Here is a 22,913-nt window from a genome sequence, read left to right on the forward strand (position 1 = left end):
AGCAGCACTCATCAATGGAATTTTACTTACAAACCATTATAAAAACTAAAAAATTACTTCACTTCACAAAATCATTCCATAAAAATCCAAGACCATTTCCATATAAACATGGGAAAACCGATATGTTTAGATGTATTAACTAACTGCCAAAATCTAATGTGTAACTCATTTTCTTAACTAGAGTTCTTTCCCCTTCATTTGAATTTCCTCATATAGGACGAGGTTTCAGAAACACTGTAAAGTACAAGCTCGGGGGTGCTCTCCTAGGAGGAGTGATAAGCTGGTTTGAGCCATTCTTACTACCTCTGTGCCTGGTCCCCAAGTGGTCATCAGCATAAAACTGTGTAGTGTCCGGCCAGAGTCAAGGGCCGCAGAACAGCATTTTCCCCTCAACTAAGTTAACCAAACATCCCAGGTAATTATACATAGGACCCTGAATTCATTAGGAGGACCCTCCAATCAATCCCATCTAGACTTTAAAATTTACACACAATAATTCATGACATTTTCTAACCTCACAGAAAACAAATTTGCATTTCTTTTTAATTCCTTTCTGGAAAAGATTTTTAAAACACGTTTGGGCTAAATTATGCCAACCTGAAGTAGACTCCTTAAATGGAATAAGAGACTGTGTGGCTCCAGGCAAACTAAATATATTCCAAGACACAGAACGGAGTTACTCACAGCTGTATCCAAAAGAATAAGCAAGATGGCTGAAAAAGACAGCTGACCGGAACTTGTGTAAGAATTACCTCAGAAATGTTTTTGTCAGTTTCTTTTCTTTTTTCTTCCAGTTTCCTTTCAATACCTACAATTCCTACAGCCCTTATTCTTCCTGGCTGAAAAACAAAAGTAGAAAATAAAACGTCCAAAATAGGAAGGACACAATCTTTTGTAACCCACTATATTGTGTTTTCAGTGGTGGGAGAGGACCCACAAAGAACCCAAGAAGACAGCACACAGTTACATTCAGTTTCCTTTCAAAACATTTGTCGGTTTATTGCCATACATAATGACCTTCAAATCATTATACAGAAAAACTGAACATAACAAGAGATGGTATATTTTACTCTGTATTTTAGATATAAATTAAATTTCCTCTTCATTTTTGTTCTTTGGCAAGCTATTATACAGGTATCAGATATTTAATATGGTCTCAAATGTGCAAAAAATTATAGGTAAAATTCTGGTACTTGACAGTTACTATACAAGCTACTTTTATACATTTGAGTGTCTGTCCACATTGGTGGTTAATTAGACTGGCCTGGAAAATGTCACCCAGTGGTACTGTCTGTTCTCTCAGATGCCACACTAATTATAAAGAAGAGAATGCAGAAGGGGAATCTAACTTCTGCCACCCTGAAATTACCCTGGTAAGTAGTCATGTATTATTACTAAGTGTCTGCTGTCTATAGAGCACTAAATTAAGTTCTGTGAAAATCAGTTTTTAATTAGAATATCATTATTTTGTTTCTGACAAGTTCTATAATCATAGAACTCTTTTCCCTTAATGAAGATGCAAGTACAGAGCTGAAAATACCGGATTAGGAAACAGCTGAAAAAATACCTGGGGTCCTCTATTTGCTTGCAATGACTGGGAAACTGGCATATTCTCCCATCTTCTCTGTGTCATTTCCTCCGATAAACGCCTGTAAAACTGTTATGCACATGCATACACTTTAAGTGAGTCAGTCAGGCTGTGACATCCTCATACAAATCATTACTTAACATTTCTTTAGTTGGAAGTCTGTTAGGTCATTTGCAACAAGCCTAGAATTCTCAGAGACATCAAAGGAAATCAAAGGAAGTTCTTTCCTTGGGTTAACTTCAGAAAGCACAAAGGGGGAAAAAAAAAGAAGGAACTGACCTTCTACATAAAGTGAACTATTCTCAACAAAGAGATGAGTGACAATGAAGTAAATAGACTTACGTTAAACAATCCTGCATATGTGGATTGTTTTCAATCTGTAGCGAAACAGACACAGTGCCAAGAAAAATACACAACTGTTATCCATGAAGGAAGCTGAGAATAATTTGTCTAGTTAAAATGTGAGGCCAGATATTAGGGCCAAAACATGCCTATGCTCATAAAAAAAAAATCAGGTATATTTTTCAGCTACAGTGAGAATGACTTCAGTTAGTCACTTAAATTTGCTCAGTGCCTGCTGTGCAAGGAACACTGGGTCAGGTACTATAGAGAAAAAGAACATAAATAATTTATGATCTCGATGGGGAGATAAACACACACTTATAAATGTCTAAAGAATACTTACAAAGCAACTTATTAATCAGAACATATAAACCATGATACTATGGGATAAGAACTTAAGCGATTAGATTTGTATGGAGTTAATAAAGATAGACTGCCTGATGTAAGGCTGGTGAACTTTCAGATGCTGAGGCAGTTAAACATGTCACTGCATTATACTCTGTCCCTTTATCCAAACGATAACACTGAGCACTTAACTAGTAGCCTGCCTAGTGTGGTGACTTAGCCTGTTTCCAGCCTCCACTCTTTCCTGTGACTACATCCTCCTGCCTCCCGTTCCCACTGAAACCTAAACTTCGTATTCTCCACTGATAAGGCTTAAGATATCATAAAAATTTTATTGTAAAAATATGGTGAAAACTGGTATGCTGAACAATATTGTCTTCCATTCTATTAACAAACAACAACAAAAATACATACAAGTACACATTTCTAGTCTGATCGTATTCATAAAGAAACTTACCTCAATCTGGCCGTGTTCTTTGAAGGACAGTTTGATGTAGGAGTTCTTACTACTCTGGAATGGGCCAGGTTCTTTGTTAGAAGGAGCTGGGTGAAGATGAACCACTATTTTGGCACTACAGAAAGAGCAAATGTAAGGTATTTAATTGTCTTTTAAAAATCACTAATTCTATTTTCATAACTTTTAATATATTTCAGATCACTTAAAATTCGTGTAGAAACAAACAACATCCTGAAAGGAATCCTTTTAAGGTCTGTATCAATTCAGTATTAATGAACCTTTCAAAACTATCTCTACTTAAAATCTATAAGCTGTGAACCAAAAAATTCAAATTACTAGCGCTATAGACTAAATAAAAATGTGGTTTTAGAAAGTAAGTTCAAAATAAATTTTCAGAATTTGGGGTGGTTTATGATATTGGTTTATGATTAGGTTTTCCATCTACAGAGTCATCCCCAAAGGTTACCAGGGGGCCTATAATTTCTGCCAAAGCATACAACCTTACTCATTTGAAAACAAAATGTGAAAACTTATCTGTGTAAAACTGGCCAGCTGACATTTTATTAAAACTCCACCAAAACTAACATTCTACAGTGTCATTTTTGGAAAACGCCACTCAGTCAGCAGCATGATCTAGAGAGATGTCCCATAGCAAAAACAATTCTCAAAATGCTGCCACTCCAGGATCACAAACTACCATGATCTTTATGACTACTGTTATCTTCTATGCCATCAAAATACCATTATATTTGTTGAGTTTTATAAGTCTTTTTTTTCCCAACCAGCTCAATAAACAATATTCTATAAATATTAGCAAAACCAAAAACTCAAAGTATCTTGCATACCTAGCTTAGAGCTTTTTCTTTATGACCACATTATAGATACACCTATTACTCAATATTACTTTGTTTAGGCCCATATAGTTGCCTAAATATCACCCTAAAATTGAAACACCACATGTGGGGCCTCCTTGATGTAACAAATGCTTTGGTTAGTGAACTGGAGCCAGGCTTGTATGGACTCTTCATTGGTTCCTTTGTGATGAACATCTTTAAGTGAGGTGAGCAAATAAAACTGTGTAAGCAGAATCACGGGACTGTGTGAAATGAACTATCAGGTAAACAATAAAACTATGACAATTAGGATCAGGTGACTAAGTAAAAGCATCATACGCTCTTTAAAACTAAAAAACCTGAGCCTTAACTATCAGAATTTGTCAAAGGAAACCCAATGAAAAGCTAAAAGATGATACAAATGAAGTTTAAACATCCCAAAGTCAGAATAAAAAGATCCACGCTAATTTTTTCATATATTCACTTCTTGGGTGATTCAATTACCATATTTCACCAAGTTTAAAATCCACCAATTCAAAGAAGCATCTTGCGTTCAGAGATGTTAAAAGGTGAAAATGCACATACATCTTTGACTCACTGAGATATGGTAATTATTTGAGAGGAGGAGTTGGGAGCTAAAGAGAATACTTGAGAAAAGTCAACCTGGCATATTATCGAATTCCTCCTCACCGGAGATGTTTAAAAAGAGACACTAATGTGAAGGTAAATATTTAACTATTTTTGTTATAGAGTTTAGATTTCCTTGGAACACAGCAGAGAAAAAGTCAAATGATTTGGAACACCCTTAAAGTTTGTAGAACTTTTTTTTAATTTAAATGGTCATTTTTTAATATGATTTTTAAAAATTAATTAATTTATTTATTATTATTATTTTTTTGGTTGCATTGGGTCTTCGTTGCTGCGCGCGGGCTTTCTCTAGTTGCGGCGAGAGGGGGCTACTCTTTGTTGCGGTGCGCGGGCTTCTCATTGTGGTGGCTTCTCTTGTTGCGGAGCACGGGCTCTAGGCGCGCGGGCTTCAGTAGTTGTGGCACACGGGCTTAGTTGCTGCATGGTACGTGGGATCTTCCCGGACCAGGGCTCAAACCCATGTCCCCTGCATTGGCTGGCAGATTCTTAACCACTGTGCCACCAGGGAAGCCCAAGTTTGTAGAACTTAATAAGGAAAGCAATATATAAAGCAGTATATACGAATACTAGCTATCACTATGTTGTACAAATGAAACTGATATAATGTTGTATTGTCGATCATACCAAAAAAAAAAAAAAGAAAAAACTCAATAAGATGGAGAAAAGTGACAAGGTGGAAAATATAAATCAGAGAAATAGCCTACTCTAAAAATCTATGCCTTGTTAATCTTTCCAGAATATTGGTTAGTTTCTTTTATGTCAAATAAGCAATCTTTTATGCTAGCTACAACATTCTAATTAAGGATGCACTGCATTTCCAGGGAACTTTAACATTTGTTTCACTTCTACTGAAGGATCTAACTACATTAAAGCTGAAGATAAGCCCACATGGAAAAAAATTCCTTATCAGCAATATTTGTTCATAAGTTGCCCTCAATCACATGTATGTAAAGTGTAAAGCCAAAATGTTTTATATACTTGAATAAACAGAAACGTTTTAACCTGTGGCTTTAAACCAAGGTGAGCACATCTCCTGGTCTGCCTGGGACAGTCCAGTTTTATGCTTGCCTGATCTAATTATAAGCAGTGTCCCTTATTACTCTAAGGAATGTCCCTGTTCGGACAATAACTCTTGTGGTACTCTACTCAACACTGATATCTGAAAAAGTCGAAGTTGAGAAACTTTATGGTCAACTAGAAATAGGAGCCAAGTCAGGTATTTTTCTCAGATGGGTCATTTATGATTTTAAGTACTGAATGATACATATACAGACACATAAAAGCAAATGTCTGGGGACTTCCCTGGTGGTCCAGTGGTTAGGACTCTGTGCTTCCACTGCTGAGGGCCTGGGTTCGATCCCTGGTTGGGGACTAAGATCCCGCAAGCCGTGTGGCATGCCCCCAACAAAAAAAAAAAAAAAAAAAAGCAAATGTCTGTGGAAATATATAGTGACAGCCGGCCCACACTTATTTATTATGACCTGAGGATATTACAGCAACTTTAGTACTTGATTCATGCTTTAAGAATGACTTCCGTTTATCAGTGAGTTTAAAGTAGGATAATACCTTCTTTTTTTTAAAACATATTTTTCCCCAGTTTTGAGATATAATTGACATATGGCACTGTATGAGTTTAAGGTGTAGAGCACAGAGCATAATGATTTGACTTACATACATCATGAAATGATTGCCAGAGTAAATTTAGTGAACATCCAATACAAAATTAAAGAAATAGAAAAAAAATTTTTCTTCCTTGTGATGGGAACTCTTAGGATTTACTCTCTTGATAACTTTTATAGATAACGTACAGCAGTGTTAATTACATTTATCATGTTGTCTTCAATACATCACATCCCTATTGCTTATTTATCTTATTACTGAAAGTTTGTGCCTTTTGACCACCTTCCCTCAATTTTCCCTGCCCCCCACACCCCACCTCTGGCAACCACAAATCCCATCTCTTTTTCCATGACTTTGGTTGTTTGTTTTTGAAGTATAACTGACCTACAACACTATGTTAGTTTCTGTTACACAACAGAGTGATTCTATATTTCTATACATTTCAAAATGATCCCATGATAAGTCTAGGTACGCTATGTCACCATACAAAGCTATTACTTAGTTACTGACTATATTCCCCACACTCTACCTTTCATACCCATGACGCATTTATTTTGTAACTGGAAGTTTGTGCTTCTTAATCTCCCTCACCCATTTCCCTCCTCCCCCAGGACAATACCTTCTTAGGGGAGCTCTGACCAACAAACACAATCATCTGATTCACTTGCACACACGCAGTCACGGCCATGACTGACTGAGCAATGACTCAACCAAGTTAACAAGGACAGCTTGACTGGAAACGCTTTTGTGCATAAAGACTGTAATATACAGACCTTACCTTTTCCCAATTCCAGCTGCCTGTTCTTCAATGAACACGATTTGGGAAAGAGGAATGGCCATGCAGCATTCCTGGGAGGGAATCAAAAGAAAACACGATCCGTTAAGACTTGTCAGAAATCCTTGTTTTATAGATTTAGTGGGGTGCCACATACCTTTAAGGTCCTTAGTAATTATAACAATAGAAAATAATAATGTTATTTTATTCCTTAAATAAACTTAAGGAAAAACTGAATGAAGACAATACTGTGGTAGCATTTTGCTGCGTGGAAGAACAGAAGAGGTTTAAAAGCAGCTGTAACTACCTTTGTTTTCACAGGAGCTATATCTTTTAAACAGTAGTATTTATATGAAAATTGTTTACGTATAATATATTCTTATATGGAAAACAGAAAATAGAGCAGGTAAATCAAAACGACTTGAAAGAGTGTGTTATAGAGATGATTTTTCCTCTTTATAATTTTCTATATTTCACTCACCCACCCACAATTAATTTTTAACAGAAAATACTAACGTGGCTTCCCTTTATTAGTATATCTGATTTTTAGAATTATTATAAATGACTGGCATTTAATAGGTCTACGGGTTTTGATATTAGCTCCTTTACATGATAATCAAAAAAATTATACTAAGATTAACTTAATTTATAAACATACGGTTTAAGGACGTCTACCCCTCCAAAAAAGATTTCCTTCTTGAATCTATATTTCTTTAAAAAGTATTAGGAAATATTACCGGTTCTAAGGCATCATCAACCAGGCCAATATCACCATTGAGGGGGAAAAATTGGTTCTTGGGGGGCAAAAAGAGTCAGAGTTTGCAGCAGTTAGTGACATGCAAAGAGCCTCAGTACAGTATATAGTTTACCTGTGGAATTAAAATTTCATGGGGGAGGCAGCCAGCAATTGAAAAAATAACATAGAAAAGATTGCTTCTTTTACTGGCGACACAGAAATTTACACACAAACACACACACACACTTTCAAGGTAAAGCTCTTTGGAATAAAGATATCAGGTCTATACATATCACTGAGTCCTCTCTTCCTAGAAATGCGAAAACGGGGGGGGGGGGGGGGGGCGGGGTTTCTCCTTTTGCTGAGTGACTGAGAGGCAGTTCATCTCAGTATCTAGGTAGAAGCCTGCACTTTGCAGCAGACCTCCTCCTGACTCTCAACAACAATCGGGAAAACGGGTTGTTTTCAGGACCCCTGACTGATGGGGACACTTGAGTGTGAGGGAGAATCTGATTAGTGCTTAAAAACCAGGAGCTGCCAGGATTCTCTGTACAGTAGCTGCAGACTGTGCTAGGGTTGAATGAGGGACCAGACCCTAACTCATCTATCTGTGCCCCATTCAGAGAGACCGTATGGGACACACTCTTCTGACATCTGCAAACAAAAGTTTATCACATGTATTTATAGTTTTGCCAGAAAGAAAAAAAGAAAGAAAAAAAATCAGTGACATAAAACCTAGAACAGAAGCAAAAAACGCGATCTTACATGATTTTTCTGATCTCTCCAAATTAGACGGTGCGTACTAAGAAGGAGGGTCCCAGCATCAAATTTTATCTAGAAAAACAAGATCATCACAAAATATTAATAACATATCACTCAATGTGGTCCAGGTTTTCTTCCCCATGAATTGCACAATAGTAAGTCAATCACATAAATAAACATTTTAGAATTAGACTTATCACAAGTTAAAGAGAAGCAATGCTACACACTTCATAAGCCTTGTTAAAATTAGGAAAAAATTGAAAATGACCTAGCTATGTAACAATAGGGAAGTGGTTAAATCAACTGTGATACATTCATACTACGAAATCCATGCAGGGGTTAAAAAGAATAGTGAGGTAGAGCTACATGAACTATCATGGAACTCAAAGACATAGGCTTAGTGGGGAAGAAAGCAATTGACAGCATGTTGCATATAATGTAATCAGATAGATATAAACTCCATATCCCTCAAACTACATGTGAGATAGATCTATAAATAGATAGATAAATAGATGTGTGTATATATACACATATAAGTAGTAGAAAAAGGTCTAAATGGGGATACTCAGTGATCTGTTAACGATGGTTATCTCAGAAAAAGTGTGAGGGAATGGGTGAAAAAGAAGCAAAGGGCCCTTTTTCAAAACTATACACCTCACTACTGAGTGAATTTTTACCATCAGATTGAATTTGTGTATAACACTCATATAAAATTTTAAATGATTTTTAAATAATAAGAAAATCCAGAAAAAAACACAAACAGATGCAAAGTAAGTGTGGATGGAGATTCAGTCAATGGCACTGGGACACCTGGGTTGCCCATTGGGGGCGGGGGGAACAAAGTAAGATTATACTTAACACACTGGACCAAAAATGTGTAAATTCTGGATAGATCAAATATTTGAGTTAAAAATTTATGAAAGAACTAGAAAAAAATTACAAGAAAAAATTTTAAATCACTTCAGAGTGGAGAAAGTCTTTCTAAGAAAAACGTTAAACCCATTAGCATTAGAGGAAAAGACTGATCAATTCCCCTCCACACACACGCATGCACACAAATTCTTCATGGCAAAAACCACCAAGGGCAAAGATGGCAGACTGGGAAAAATAATTGTAACTCACATCAGAGACAAATATATATGTCTCCTTAATATATAAAGTACTCTTACAGATCAATAAGGAAATAGCCTATAATCCATTAGATAAATGGGCAAAGACTGTTAACAGAAAGTTCACAGAAGAGGAACTACAAATGACTCTTAAACACATTAATTGATGCCCAACGTCACTGATGATAAGAAAAAGGCAAATTAAGACAACATCAAGATACCCCTTTTATCCATGAGATTGGCAAGGGCCCAAAAGTTTGATAACATTGTGCTGGTGACGTGTTGGGCAAATCAGCATTTGCACACATCACTGGAGGGACACGTGCTATGGAGGGCAATGTATTATCATCTATCAAAAATATAAACACACAAATCCTTTGATCCAATCAATGCCCTTCTAGGAATTTATCCCACAGACAAATTCACACATGTGGACAACGATATGCTACTAGGTTATTCATTGTTGTTTTTTAAAAGCAAAAGATAGGAAACAATTTAAATGTCCATCAACAGGGAAATGTACATCCACACAAGGAATGACAACTCAGTCATTAAAAAGAATCAGGAGACTCTTTATGTATTTGATAACATCTAAGATGCCATGAATTAAAGATTCATCCTGCTCCCAGGGGGGTGGGGGGGTAGAGAATGTGTACTAAGACTTAATGAAATATGGTAAATTCTCCACATAGATTAAGTGAAAAAAGCAAGTTTCAGAACTTTGTATGCATAGTATATTACAAGTTTATACTTTAAAAAGGAAAGAAACAACATATTTTACGCAAACGCCTGTGTTATGACACATACGCATGACTCTCTAGAATGAAGCACTGGTGACTTCTCAGGGGGAAGTGGGTGACAGACTAGGAGGGGAGGAAGACTTTTAACTTTTCGTGGTTTTTGAATTTTTATCAGGGGACTGTGTCACTTAGGCAAATTATAAATGTAAAAATGTTTTTTTTTAAACTATAATACAATCACAAAAATGCCAGCTGGGTCTTTAGGACCAAACCTTTAATCCTCATAATTTGTTATTATGCACTGGAAATTATATAAATAAGCAAATTTTAGAGTTGGAACCCAAAAGACTGATAAGTCAAACCCCTTCATTTGTTAAAATCAAGAAATATATTGGAAGTTTCTATTCACTTTAGTTACTAGAAAGTCGAATTTGCCATAAGGTAGGACATGCTTCTATCCTTTTGAGGAGTAACTAGTTATTTCAAAAGTTATAATATAAAACAGAAACTCAAAGGAAAGCATCTTAGTAAGGGTCCAGGTTATTACAAATAATCATCCTTTTGAGTTTAAAATAATGTGGTTAGGGCTTCCCTGGTGGCACAGTGGTTAAGAATTTGCCTGCCAATGCAGGGGACACGGGTTCGAGCCCTGGTCCGGGAAGATCCCACATGCTTCGGAGCAACCAAGCCTGTGCGCCACAACTACTGAGCCTACGCTCTAGAGCCCACGAGCCACAACTACTGAGCCCGCGTGCCACAACTACTGAAGCCCGCGTGCCTAGAGCCCATGCTCTGCAACAAGAGAAGCCACCGCAATGAGAAGCCCACGCACTGCAACGAAGAGTAGCCCCCACTCTCTGCAACTAGAGAAAGCCCGCACACAGCAACGAAAACCCAACACAGCCAAAAATTAATAAATTAAATAAATAAATTTTTTTTTAATTTAAAAATTTAAAAAAATAAAATGTGGTTAAAAATGGGTATCAAGTAAATAACCAATTAGAACATTATTATATATCATTCTTTTTTTTTTTTTAAGTTTTAAGTTATTTATTTATTTATTTTTGGCTGTGTTGGGTGTTCGTTTCCGTGCGAAGGCCCTCTCCAGCTGCGGCAAGCGGGGGGCCACCCCCCATCGCGGTGCGCGGGCCTCCCACCGTCGCGGCCCCTCCCGTTGCGGAGCGCAGGCTCCAGACGCGCAGGCGCAGCAGGTGTGGCCCACGGGTCCAGTCGCTCCGCGGCATGTGGGATCCTCCCAGACCAGGGCTCGAACCCGTGTCCCCTACACCGGCAGGCGGACTCGCAACCACTGCGCCACCAAGGAAGCCCTTATATATCATTCTTAAGTAAAAATATTCATAAATGCAATTATGTATGCACTTGACAATATATTACAAGATACTCATAATATTAATATAGAAAAAAGCAGTGTACACAGCACAGTTACACACACACACACGCACCTGCACAATCACACACACAGGACGTGCGAAAAGTAATTGTTTATGGGTAAAGGATTACTGATTATTTCAAGTTTCTTCTTTTGGTTTACCCATATTTAACAACTTTATTACTTGTCTAATAAAAAAAGATAAAGAAATTTGTTACAGGCATATATAACTCCATGCAACTCTGAAATGTATATAAATTATTTTTTGCTAAATTGAACATAAGCAGAAACACTGTCAAAAAATTCCTTTAAAATACATAACCAGTACTTTTTAACATGAGTTTAAAAAAATTATTTTCTAAGAGAAACGTCTGACTTTATTACTAATATCTTAATATTAGTAAGTTTAAATAATGTGGTTAATAAGCTTTAATAGGGAGAAAACTGAACCATCTGGTCGAAGACACTCTGTAAGAGATTCCCACCAAGCACTTCAGCACCTCAGAGAAAAGACTTCGGAGTTCCACGCTTTCCTCTGCATCTGAAGTAACACATTCACATTCCTGGCACTTAATGCGGCCTGGCTACAAATGTTTTGGTGAATGTTGCATACGCAAAACCAAATAATTGAGTTTAAGCTATTTTAAAAATCTCTTTTTTGCCAATGAGTAAGATTTCACTTTTCCAGAAGCAGATACTTTATCAACTTGAGAGTACCTGATACCACATTACACAGCATAACTACATAATAGTTCTGATTAGGAAACTGCACGTTATCTGACTGAAATCCAAGCATAAGGATGTGAGTTTAAAGCTGAAGCCAGAGGACGTTCCATTACTATGTTGATGAACAATGTGCACACGTAAAGCACTGCTGCTCCGAGTGAAGACACTGCGTAATTGTTCCCTTCAGGGATTCCAAGGGATTATGAGCTCAACGGGACAGACAAGTTTAGGTTTGCTTTGCTTCTACCACTCAGAGCTAGAATAATTTCAACTACTTAAAAGTCAATAGTTAAAATAACTTAGGCATTCGCTGAATAAGCTCTTATTGTTTTGTTTTGAGTTCACATTTCTCTGCTATAAAAGTAATATGCTGTTGAAAATCTGGAAAACATTTTTTTTAAGTCTAAAAAAGAAAACGAAATCATTTGTAATCAGACCAGCCAGGGTGTGTGGACATAATCTTAAAATAAAATAAGACCATGATATTTGTAGTTTTATAACTTGCTTTTTTTCACTTAGCAGCCTATGGTTAGCCATGCCTCATGCTGATTAGGGCGTGTCATATTTAATTAACCAATCCCTATGGTGGATATTCAGATTGCTTCCAATTTTTCCCTATACTACATAATAATAAATAATATATATATAATACTGCTGAGATGCACATCCTCGTTCATTATATTTTTATGCGTCTCTGATTATTTCCCAAGGGTAAATTCCTAAAAGCTGAAAGAAAATACACATTTTCTAAATCTTCTAGTATAAGCTGGCAACTTGCCACTTTACACACCACTAACCGTCTTACGTTACTCTTTAAATTAGCTGAGGCTGCAGAAGCTTCTGTGAATTGAAACAAATGACCTGTCCACGCTGCTTAGGAAAACAACATATTATCCGGTCATAAGGGGCCCATGAAAACTGTGCCTGTATAAACAAGCAAGAGGCACCTGGGCAGTGGAAAGAGCAATGGTCTGGCTCCACCCATTACTAACTGTGTGACCTTGGACAGGTCGCAGTTTTCTCAACCACCTACTGAGGGTCTCAGTGTACTCCTCTTCAGAGGATGTTCCATAAACATACGTAGAACATACATATTACACTACGGAAAGGGTCTGGCACTGGAGACTGCTGTATTTTTGAAGCGCTCCAGCAGAGTGAACAAAGCACAGTCTTTGGAAGTCTGACCAATAGAGATTTAACTCCCAGCTCTTCTGATAACTAACTCAGTGGATCTTAGGGCAAGTCACGTTGCCTCTGAGAGTTCTTTTCTCATTCAGTGAAATACTCACCTCACATGCCCATTGAGAGGATTAAATTACGTAAAGCTCCTGGCACGTAGCAGGTATGCTGCTTATTCAAGGTTTTGTGTGTTTGTTTCTTTGTTTTAATGTATTTCACACCCACAGTGAGCCAGAAGATACAATGGACGAGTAGGGAGAGTCCACTGGTCTTAGCCCTGCACCTACTGGGGAACATGTTGGGTGCAAAGCTGAGAAGGCTGTGCGGTCTGCACTGTAGCACCGAGACCACGGGAGCTGGTGAGAGATTCTGAAAGGGCACCTGCTCAGATCCGGAGGTTGACGTGTGCAGCTTCCTGGAGTCCTCAGACCACGCGAGGTCTGGACGCCTTCCAGCAGAGGGAGAAAGCCAGGACGCAAGACTTCCCCCAGGAATCAGTCTGGCCCTCAGCCACACTAGGGACAGCTCAGCAAGTGACTGAGTAGTTCCAGCCCCGGGACCACAGTGGTGAGCAGGCCTTAGAGCTTCGCTTAGGTTTCAAGACACCCACACCTCTCCCGCACCACCCCCAGCTTGCAGAACAGTTAAGAATTCTTGACTAACAACAAGGACCTCCTGTATAGCACAGGGAACTATATTCAGTATCTTGTAATAACCTATAATGGAAAAGAATCTGAAAAAGAATAGATACATATGTATCTATACAATTGAACCACTTTGCTGTACACCTGAAACTAACACAACACTGTAAATCAATTATACTTCAATAAAAAAAAAGTTATAAAAAAAAAGAATTCTTGATGAGATCAAAGGGTCTCGACTAAGTACTTTCCATGACTTTTTTCTTAATCCTCTGATACCTATATCTATTTGTCTGCTAAAACAAGAAGCAAAAAAAATAAAGGAAAAACTAGAATTTGCTAGCTCAGCAATGGTTTTTCATATATGGGTCCTAATCGTTTGATCTTTTTATTGTTTTAAAGATACCATAAGGACTTCCCTGGTGGCACAGTGGTTGGGAATCCACCTGCCAATGCAGGAGACACGGGTTCGACCCCTGGTCTGGGAAGATCCCACATTCTGCGGAGCAACTAACCCCGTGCGCCACAACTACTGAGCCTGCATGCCTAGAGCCGTGCCCTGCAACAAGAGAAGCCACTGCAATGAGAAGCCCGGGCACCGCAACGAAGAGTAGCCCCCGCTCACCACAACTAGAGGAAGCCCGTGCGCAGCAACGAGGACCCAATGCAGCCAAAAATAAATAAATAAATTTATTAAAAAAAAGAAAAGATACCATAGTTATGTGCAGCCAACGTGTCCCTAATTTGCATATTGGAATTCCATAGAACAACAGAGTGTGGGGATCGGCAAAAGCTAGACAGCCAGCAGGGAGTGGCTTCGGAGGAGACTTTGAAGACCCATCTGTCAATACCCATATTCGGACCTGAGGGTGCAGCCAAGCTCCAAGCCCCCGACGGAGGGCAGGTTGATTAAGCTTCCCATTCACCCCAGTTCCAAAGGTGTAACCTCGGTTTACAAAAACAAAAACATTGAGCTTGTCACTCCAATCAAAACATGCAAACCCAATTTGAGATCAAGTTAATAAAAGTACTGAAGCAGTACACAGAGTTAAGGCCAAGCATATTATTTAAGAAAAAAAGATCTTGACTCAATAATGGAAACATGGAAAAATGCCCTCAGGGAGGGAGAACCCCTGGGCCCCCGGTCATGTCAGCAGTGCCTCCGATGGCTGTGTAACTAATCCCTGCCCTCCACCCCCTAGAAGGAAGGAAGCCTCAAGCTTCTGTAAAGCACAGACAGGAAGAGCTCTGGGTTCAGCAACGTTTGCGAAAGTACAGGAGGAAGTTTCTCTAAGGAAACTGCAAGGAAGGAGAGGTAGCAAGTGAAAACTTCTGGAAACCACAAATGCTAGTAAGTAAAGGGGTTTTTAAATTTTTTTCTAATACCAGTTTATACATTTCATCCAGAAGAGGATGATAGTTTGTAGTCTGACGGAAGTCTCCAGTGAACGTTAATATTTCTGTGAAATACCGGCAATATTTCTCCTTTCAATTTGCAAACACACCTCCTAAGGTTTACGCTTGGATTACCAGGCATGGCCTACTCCATCACTTGACAAAACAATCAAACCGCCTTTCTACTGTCACTCCCAAACAAAAAACAAAACACAGAGCCTACAGCCAAGGCGTCCCAGGAGAGGCTAACTCCTCTTTCCGGAAATCCTTTTAAAGCCACCCCACTCCCGCTCCGGCCGGGACCGCCTAGTCCCTTGGGCTCCCCCAGGTCCCAGCGCCCGAAGTCACGCCCGGTTCGGGAGCGCAGGACCCGGCGGGCTCCGGACAAAGGCGGAACCGGCCTGCCCGTCGCCCGCCCGCCGCGATCCGGGCGAGGAATCAGGGTTCCCGGCCCGTGCCGTGCCGTGCCGCCCGAAGGGCTCTCTCCCCGGGTGGGAAAGGGGCCGCCGCCCGACGCGCCCGCCCGGAGCCGTTCCCAAGTCGGGCCGGAGCCGGGCGCTGGGCCGGCGTGGACTGCGGGGGCGGCGCCGAGCGGCGAGACCGGGCCCGGGAGTCCGGGTCCGCGAGCGAGGCCGGGCCGGCCGCCGCCCTACCTTCTCCTCGCCGTCGTAGATGCGCACTCCCCGCTGCTGGATCACCAGGGTCTCGTTGATCTCCAGGAGGCCGCTGGTCCACACGAAGCGGTCCATGGCCGCCCCCAGGCCGGCCTCCGCCGCTTGCCCGCGCTGGCGCTCCTGGCGGCGAGCCGAATGCCGGGCAGCCTGCGGCGCCCCCTGGCGGTGGGCGGGGTGGAGGCCGGCAGGGAGGTAGTGGTCCTGCCCGGGCGTCCTGGGGAACGCGCGCTGCCCCGGGGGCGCCGGGGGACGTGGCGACGTGCTTGGTGCGCCCCCTGGCGTTCCTTCCACCAAGGGCCCGGTGGGGACATCGACCCCATCCTTTGTCCAGCTCAGGCACAAACACAGAGCTTACCATGGACTTTGAGGGAACCCAAACCGCAGCTTGGACTTTCTTATTGTGCATTATTCCTGCGTTATTTGTGCCGTTTTCTTGTCAGTGCCCAGCATGCTGCCATGTTCATTAAAGTCTGTAAATGATAACTTTTTTTTTCCAAATGAATATTCATGGCCTGAATTTTCACACAGCTTCAATCAGTATGTAAGTACTATTTTGTACCCTTCTTTTTTTCACATTAAAATCATTTTCACTTAAGGGACTTCCCTGGTGGCGCAGTGGTTAAGAGCCGCCTGAGAATGCAGGGGACATGGGTTCGAGCCCTGGTCCAGGAAGATCCCACATGCAGCGGAGCAACTAAGCCTGTGCACCACAACTACTGAGCCTGCGCTCTAGAGCCCGCGAGCCACAACTACTGAGCCTGCGTGCCACAACTACTGAAGCCCGCACGCCTAGAGTCTGTGCTCCACAACAAGAGAAGCCACTGCAATGAGAAGCCCACGCACCGCAACGAAGAGTAGCCCCTGCTCGCCACAACTAGAGAAAGCCCGCGTGCAGCAACGAAGACCCAACGCAGCCAAAAATAAATAAATAAATAAATAAAATTTTTAAAAATAATAAAATAAAAAACTACAATGAGGTATCATTTCACACCAGTCAGAATGGCCATCATTAAAAAGTCTACAAATAATAAATGTTGGAGAGGGTGTGGAGAAAAGGGAACCCTCCTACACGGTTGGTGGGAAGGTAAATTGGTGCAGCCACTATGGAAAACAGTATGGAGGTTCCTTAAAAAACTGAAAATAGAGCTACCACGTAGTCTAGCAATCCCACTCCTCAGCATATATCCCTAGAAAACTCTAATTTGAAAAGACACGTGCACCCCAATGTTCATTGCAGCACTGTTTACAATAGCCAGGACATGGAAGCAACCTAAATGTTCATCGACAGAGAAATGGATAAAGAAGATGTGGTACATATATACAATGCAATATTACTCAGCCATAAAAAAGAATGAAATAATGCCACTCGCAGCAACATGGATGGACCTAGAGATTATCATAGTAAGTGAAGCAAGTCAGAAAGAGAAAGACAAATACCATATGATATCACTTATATGTGGAATCTAAAACATGATACAAAGGAACTTATTTACAAAACAGAAACATAGAAACAAACTTAAGGCATAGAAAACAAACTTAAGGTTACCAAAGGGGAAAGCGGGGCTGGGTTGGCGGGGATAAATTAGGAGTTTGGGATTAACAGATTCAAACTGTTATATACATATAAAAAAAAAAAATACAGGGCTTCCCTGGTGGCACAGTGGTTAAGAATCCGCCTGCCAATGCAGGGGACACGGGTTCGAGCCCTGGTCCAGGAAGATCCCACGTGCCTCAGAGCAACTAAGCCTGTGTGCCACAACTACTGAGCCTGCGCTCTAGGGCCCATGAGCCACAACTACTGAGCCTGTGTGCTGCAACTACTGAAGCCTGTGTTCCTAGAGCCTGTGCTCTGCAACAAGAGAAGACACTGCAATGAGAAGCCCACGCACAGCAACAAAGTGTAGCCCTTGCTCGCAGCAACTAGGAAAGCCCACGTGCAGCAACGAAGACCCAGTGCTGCCAAAAATAAATAAATAAATTTATTTAAAAAAACCAACCAGGGCTTCCCTGGTGGCGCAGTGGTTGAGAATCTGCCTGCCAATGCAGGGGACACGGGTTCGAGGCCTGGTCTGGGAAGATCCCACATGCCACGGAGCAACTGGGCCCGTGAGCCACAACTACTGAGCCTGCGCGTCTGGAGCCTGTGCTCCGCAACGGGAGAGGCCGCAATAGTGAGAGGCCCGCGCACCGCGATGAAGAGTGGCCCCCACTTGCCGCAACTAGAGAAAGCCCTCGCACAGAAACGAAGACCCAACACAGCCAAAAATAAATAAGTAAATAAATAAAAATTTTTTAAAAAATCGTGTTATTTAAAAAAAAAAAAACAAAAACCCAACCAATAAGGTCCTACTGTATAGCACAGGGGACTATATTTTATATCTTATAGTAACCTATAATGGAAAAGAATATGAAACAATATATATATCCATGTATATGTATAACTGAACCACTTTGCTGTACACCAGAAACTAATACAACATTGTAAATCAACTACACTTCAATTAAAAACAACAACAACAAAAAGAGCCTCACCATCACTAATCATCAGAGCAATGCAAATCAAAACCATAGTGAGATACCATCTCACACTTGTCAGAATGGCTATTATCAAAAAGACAACAAATAAGAAGTGTTGGCAAGGACGTGGAGAAAAGGGAACTCTTGTGCACTATTGGCAGGAATGTAAATTGCTGCCATCACTATGGAAAACAGTGTGGAGATTCTTCAAAAAATTAAAGGTAGAACTATTATATGATCCAACAATTTCGTCCCAGGTATTTACCTGGAAAAAGCAAAGACACTAATTCAAAAAGAAACCTGCACCCCCATGTTTGTTGCAGCATTGTTTACAACAGCTAAGATGGAAACAACTTAAGTGTCCATCAGTGGATGAATAGATAAAGAAAATGTGGCATATAATACACACACACAGTGGAATATTATACAGCCGTAAAAAGAATGAAATCTTGCCATTTGCAACAATGTGGATGGACCTTGAAGGGATTACGTAAGCGAAATAAGTCAGAGAAAGACAAACACTGTATGATCTCATCTACATATGGAACTCCCCCAGAACATAGAGACAACAGACTGGTGGTTGCCAGAGGTGGGGGGTTGAGGGTGTGCAAAATGGGTGACGGGGGTCAAAAAATACAAACTTCCAATTATAAAATAAATGTCATGGGAACAGCATGGTGACTATAATTAATAATATTATATTCCATATTTGAAAGCTGCTAAGAGAGTAAATCTTAAAAGTCCTCATCCCATGAAAAAAATTTTGTAACTGTGTACGGTGACTGATATTAACTAGACTTCTTGTGGTGATCATTTTGCAATATACCCAAATATCAAATCATTATATTGTACATCTGAAACTAATATAATGTTATATGTCAATTGTACTTCAATTGTTTTAAATGTTAAATAAAAATCAAAACAGGAAATTCCCTGGCAGTCCAGTGGTTAGGACTCCACACTTCCACTACAGGGCGCATGGGTTCAATCCCTGGTAAGGGAACGAAGATCCCATGGCCAAATAAAACAAGAAAGAAAGAAAGAAGGATCCAGTGCCTTGCTTGCTCTTTGTTTTTGTTGACATCGGAGCCACTAGTTGAAGAAAATGCTTTTCACTGGGCCTTAATAGAACAGGAGTAATGTCCGTTTCTTAAAAGGAGAAAAAATAAGTAATAATAGTAAGGATATTATATCTGAGTGGGTCAAAAACAAGTAGCACATCCCAGACTCGATGTTGAAAAGATACTTTCAAAGCTTGCAGGATAATGAACATCTTCAAACGGTTGCTCAGACACTAGCCACAGAGCGCCCTGCATCAATGACTGCAGCCTGGGGATATCAAGGCCCTGATGTGCTACAATCTCTGCATCTTACTTTAAAATTCCTTTATCTTCTGTAGGTCTTTCAGAGAAAACCATCTGTGTGGACATAAACCGAATCTAAAAGATCCTCTATGCTGAAATGGCAATAGACTTTTTCCCTGTAACCTTATGGTTTTCTGAAAGAAGAAAAAGTGAACGTTAGAAATTGCTCATCTTGTTAACTATGAAGTGAGACTAATTAAACAAAATACCCTCTGATAAAAGTTTTATTTGGGGAGTTTGGGGATTAAGAACAATAACAATGATCTTCTTGAAATTTCCTTCACTCTGTATACAGTAAAGTTAAGGCAACAAAACAGTAGAGTAAGACAAATGCTAAGATTTTTTTCTCCTTTTCTCAGGTTCGTGCCTGCTTCTCCAACTGGCAAAAACTAAGACCTTTCAATCAAGCTTAGCAACCTGGAGCTCCTTTGGTTTTTTATTTGTAAAAATAAACTTCTGTCATTAAAAAAATAAAAAGTGACGTAAAGCATCTTAGTATATAAACCTTATCTAGCCCAGATCATTTCTTGATGCCCTTCCCAGTGACAAATTCTACGATCTGAGTTTCAGGAAGATACATTTTGACTCAATACGGAAAAATGCTTTATCCTGCTTGGAAATTCCAAGATGGGAAAGGGCTGCCTCTGAAATTCATGGATTCCTTCACAGGCTGTGTGCGAGCACTGGCTGCGTGGTCACTTACTGGGGCCCTGGAATTGATACAAACTCAGATTGAACGTCTGTGACTCTCATAAAAGATGTTTTGCAAAGCCCTGTGCAAATGAATATGAAAACTTGATTGCAGAGGGTGTTTGGAGACTATGAACGTTCAAATTAACCCCATAAAAGGATTATTAAGACCCAAAATTGAGAAAGTTATCAAAGAGTTTCAAAAAAACAATGCTAAAACAGAAAACAAAACAGAAAACACTGCTGGATCAAACAGTTTCACAGGTGAATTCTTTTAAATCTTGACAGAACAAATAATTATTTTAGCACTTAAGTTTTCCAGAGCACAAAAAAAGGAAAGTCTCCAAATTCCTTTTGTGAAGCCAGAAAAACACAATCCAAGTGCAGTTTATCCAAGGGGGACAAATATAATTCAATATTAGGAAATCTATTATCAAAATTTAACCCACTGATAGATCACAGAAGAAAATTAAATGATCATCAAAGAAATAGTGAAAGACATTTGATGCAATTCAACATCTATCCCTAATTAAAAAACAAAACAAAACAAAAAACAACAACTTAGGAATAGGCAAATACTTGACACATTGAGAATCTTGTCCAAAAACACAGTTGAGCACAATTTCCTTCCTTCCTTCCTTTCTCTCTTTGGGGTTTTTTTATTTATTTAGGCATAATTTATGTACAATAAAACTTACCAGTTTTTACTAAGGAGGTAAAAGACCTGAACTCAGAAAACTATAAGACACTGATGAAAGAAATCAAAGATGACACAAACAGATGGAGAGATATACCATGTTCTTGGATTGGAAGAATCAATATTGTAAAAATGACTGTACTATCCAAAGCAATCTACAGATTCAGTGCAATCCCTATCAAATTACCAGTGGCATTTTTTACAGAACTAGAACAAAAAATCTTAAATTTTGTATGGAGACACAAAAGACCTCGAATAGCCAAAGCAGTCCTGAGGGAAAAAAACAGAGCTGGAGGAATCAGACTCCCTGACTTCAGACTATACTACAAAGGTACAGTAATCAAGACAATATGGTACTGGCACAAAAACAGAAATATAGATCAATGGAACAGGATAGAAAGCCCAGAGATAAACCCACTCACCTATGGTCATCTAATCTATGACAAAGGCAAGGATACACAATGGAGAAAAGACAGTCTCTTCAATAAGTGGTGCTGGGAAAACTGGACAGCTACATGTAAAAGAATGAAATTAGAACACTCCCTAATACCATACATAAAAATAAAATCAAAATGGATTAAAGACCTAAATGTAAGATCGGACACTATAAAACTCTTAGAGGAAAACATAGGAAGGACACTCTTTGACATAAATCACAGCAAGATCTTTTTTGATCCACCTCCTAGAGTGATGGATATAAAAACAAAAATAAACAAATGGGACCTAATGAAACTTAAAATCTTTTGCAAAGCAAAGGAAACTACAAACAAGACAAAAAGACAACCCTCAGAATGGGAGAAATATCTGCAAATGAATCAACAGACAAAGGATTAATCTCCAAAATATATAAACAGCTCATGCAGCTCAATATTTAAAAAACAAACAACCCAATCCAAAAACGGGCAGAAGACCTAAATAGACATTTCTCCAAAGAAGACATACAGGTGGCCAAGAAGCACATGAAAAGCTGGTCAACATCACTAATCGTTAGAGAAATGCAAATCAAAACTACAATGAGGTATCACCTCACACCAGTTAGAATGGGCATCATCAGAAAATCTACAAACAACAAATGCTGGAGAGGGTGTGGAGAAAAGGGAACCCTCTTGCACTGTTGGTGGGAATATAAATTGATACAGCCACTATGGAAAACAGTATGGAGGTTCCTTAAAAAACTAAAAATAGAATTACCATATGACCCAGCAATCCCACTACTGGGCATATACCCAGAGGAAAACCATAATTCAGAAAGACACATGCACCCCAATGTTCATTGCAGCACTGTTTACAATAGCCAGGTCATGGAAGCAACATAAATGCCCATCGACAGACAAATGGATAAAGAAGTTGTGGTACATATATTCAATGGAATATTACTCAGCCATAAAAAGGAATGAAATTGGGTCATTTGTAGAGATGTGGATGGATCTACAGACTGTTATACAGAGTGAAGTAATTCAGAAAGAGAAAAACAAATATCGTATATTAATGCATATATGGAATCTAGAAAAATGGTACAGATGAACCGGTTTGCAAAGAAGAAATAGAGACACAGATGTAGAGAACAAACATATGAACACCAAGGGGGGAAACCGGGGGCGGTGGGGTGGTGGTGGGATGAATTGGGAGATTGGGATTGACATATATGCACTAATATGTATAAAATAGATAACTAATGAGAACCT

At 39.7% G+C, this 22,913-nt stretch overlaps 1 protein-coding gene across 1 annotated transcript in view; it reads right to left on the reverse strand.

The window, feature by feature from the left end:
• VPS36 (vacuolar protein sorting 36 homolog) overlaps nt 1–16,079 on the reverse strand; it is a 31,671-nt gene extending 15,592 nt beyond the window's left edge. The window contains exons 1-6 of the mRNA XM_068526727.1: nt 15,940–16,079; nt 8,110–8,178; nt 6,612–6,682; nt 2,733–2,847; nt 1,568–1,657; nt 753–839 (exon numbers count right to left, since the gene is read on the reverse strand). Coding sequence (XP_068382828.1) covers nt 753–839; nt 1,568–1,657; nt 2,733–2,847; nt 6,612–6,682; nt 8,110–8,178; nt 15,940–16,035 — 528 coding nt within the window. The 5' untranslated portion in view covers nt 16,036–16,079. The remainder of the gene's footprint in view (nt 1–752; nt 840–1,567; nt 1,658–2,732; nt 2,848–6,611; nt 6,683–8,109; nt 8,179–15,939) is intronic.
• Between the last annotated feature and the right edge of the window lie 6,834 nt (nt 16,080–22,913).

This window comes from Eschrichtius robustus, chromosome 18 (assembly GCF_028021215.1).
Source record: "Eschrichtius robustus isolate mEscRob2 chromosome 18, mEscRob2.pri, whole genome shotgun sequence".
Classification (NCBI taxonomy): Eukaryota; Metazoa; Chordata; class Mammalia; order Artiodactyla; family Eschrichtiidae; genus Eschrichtius; species Eschrichtius robustus.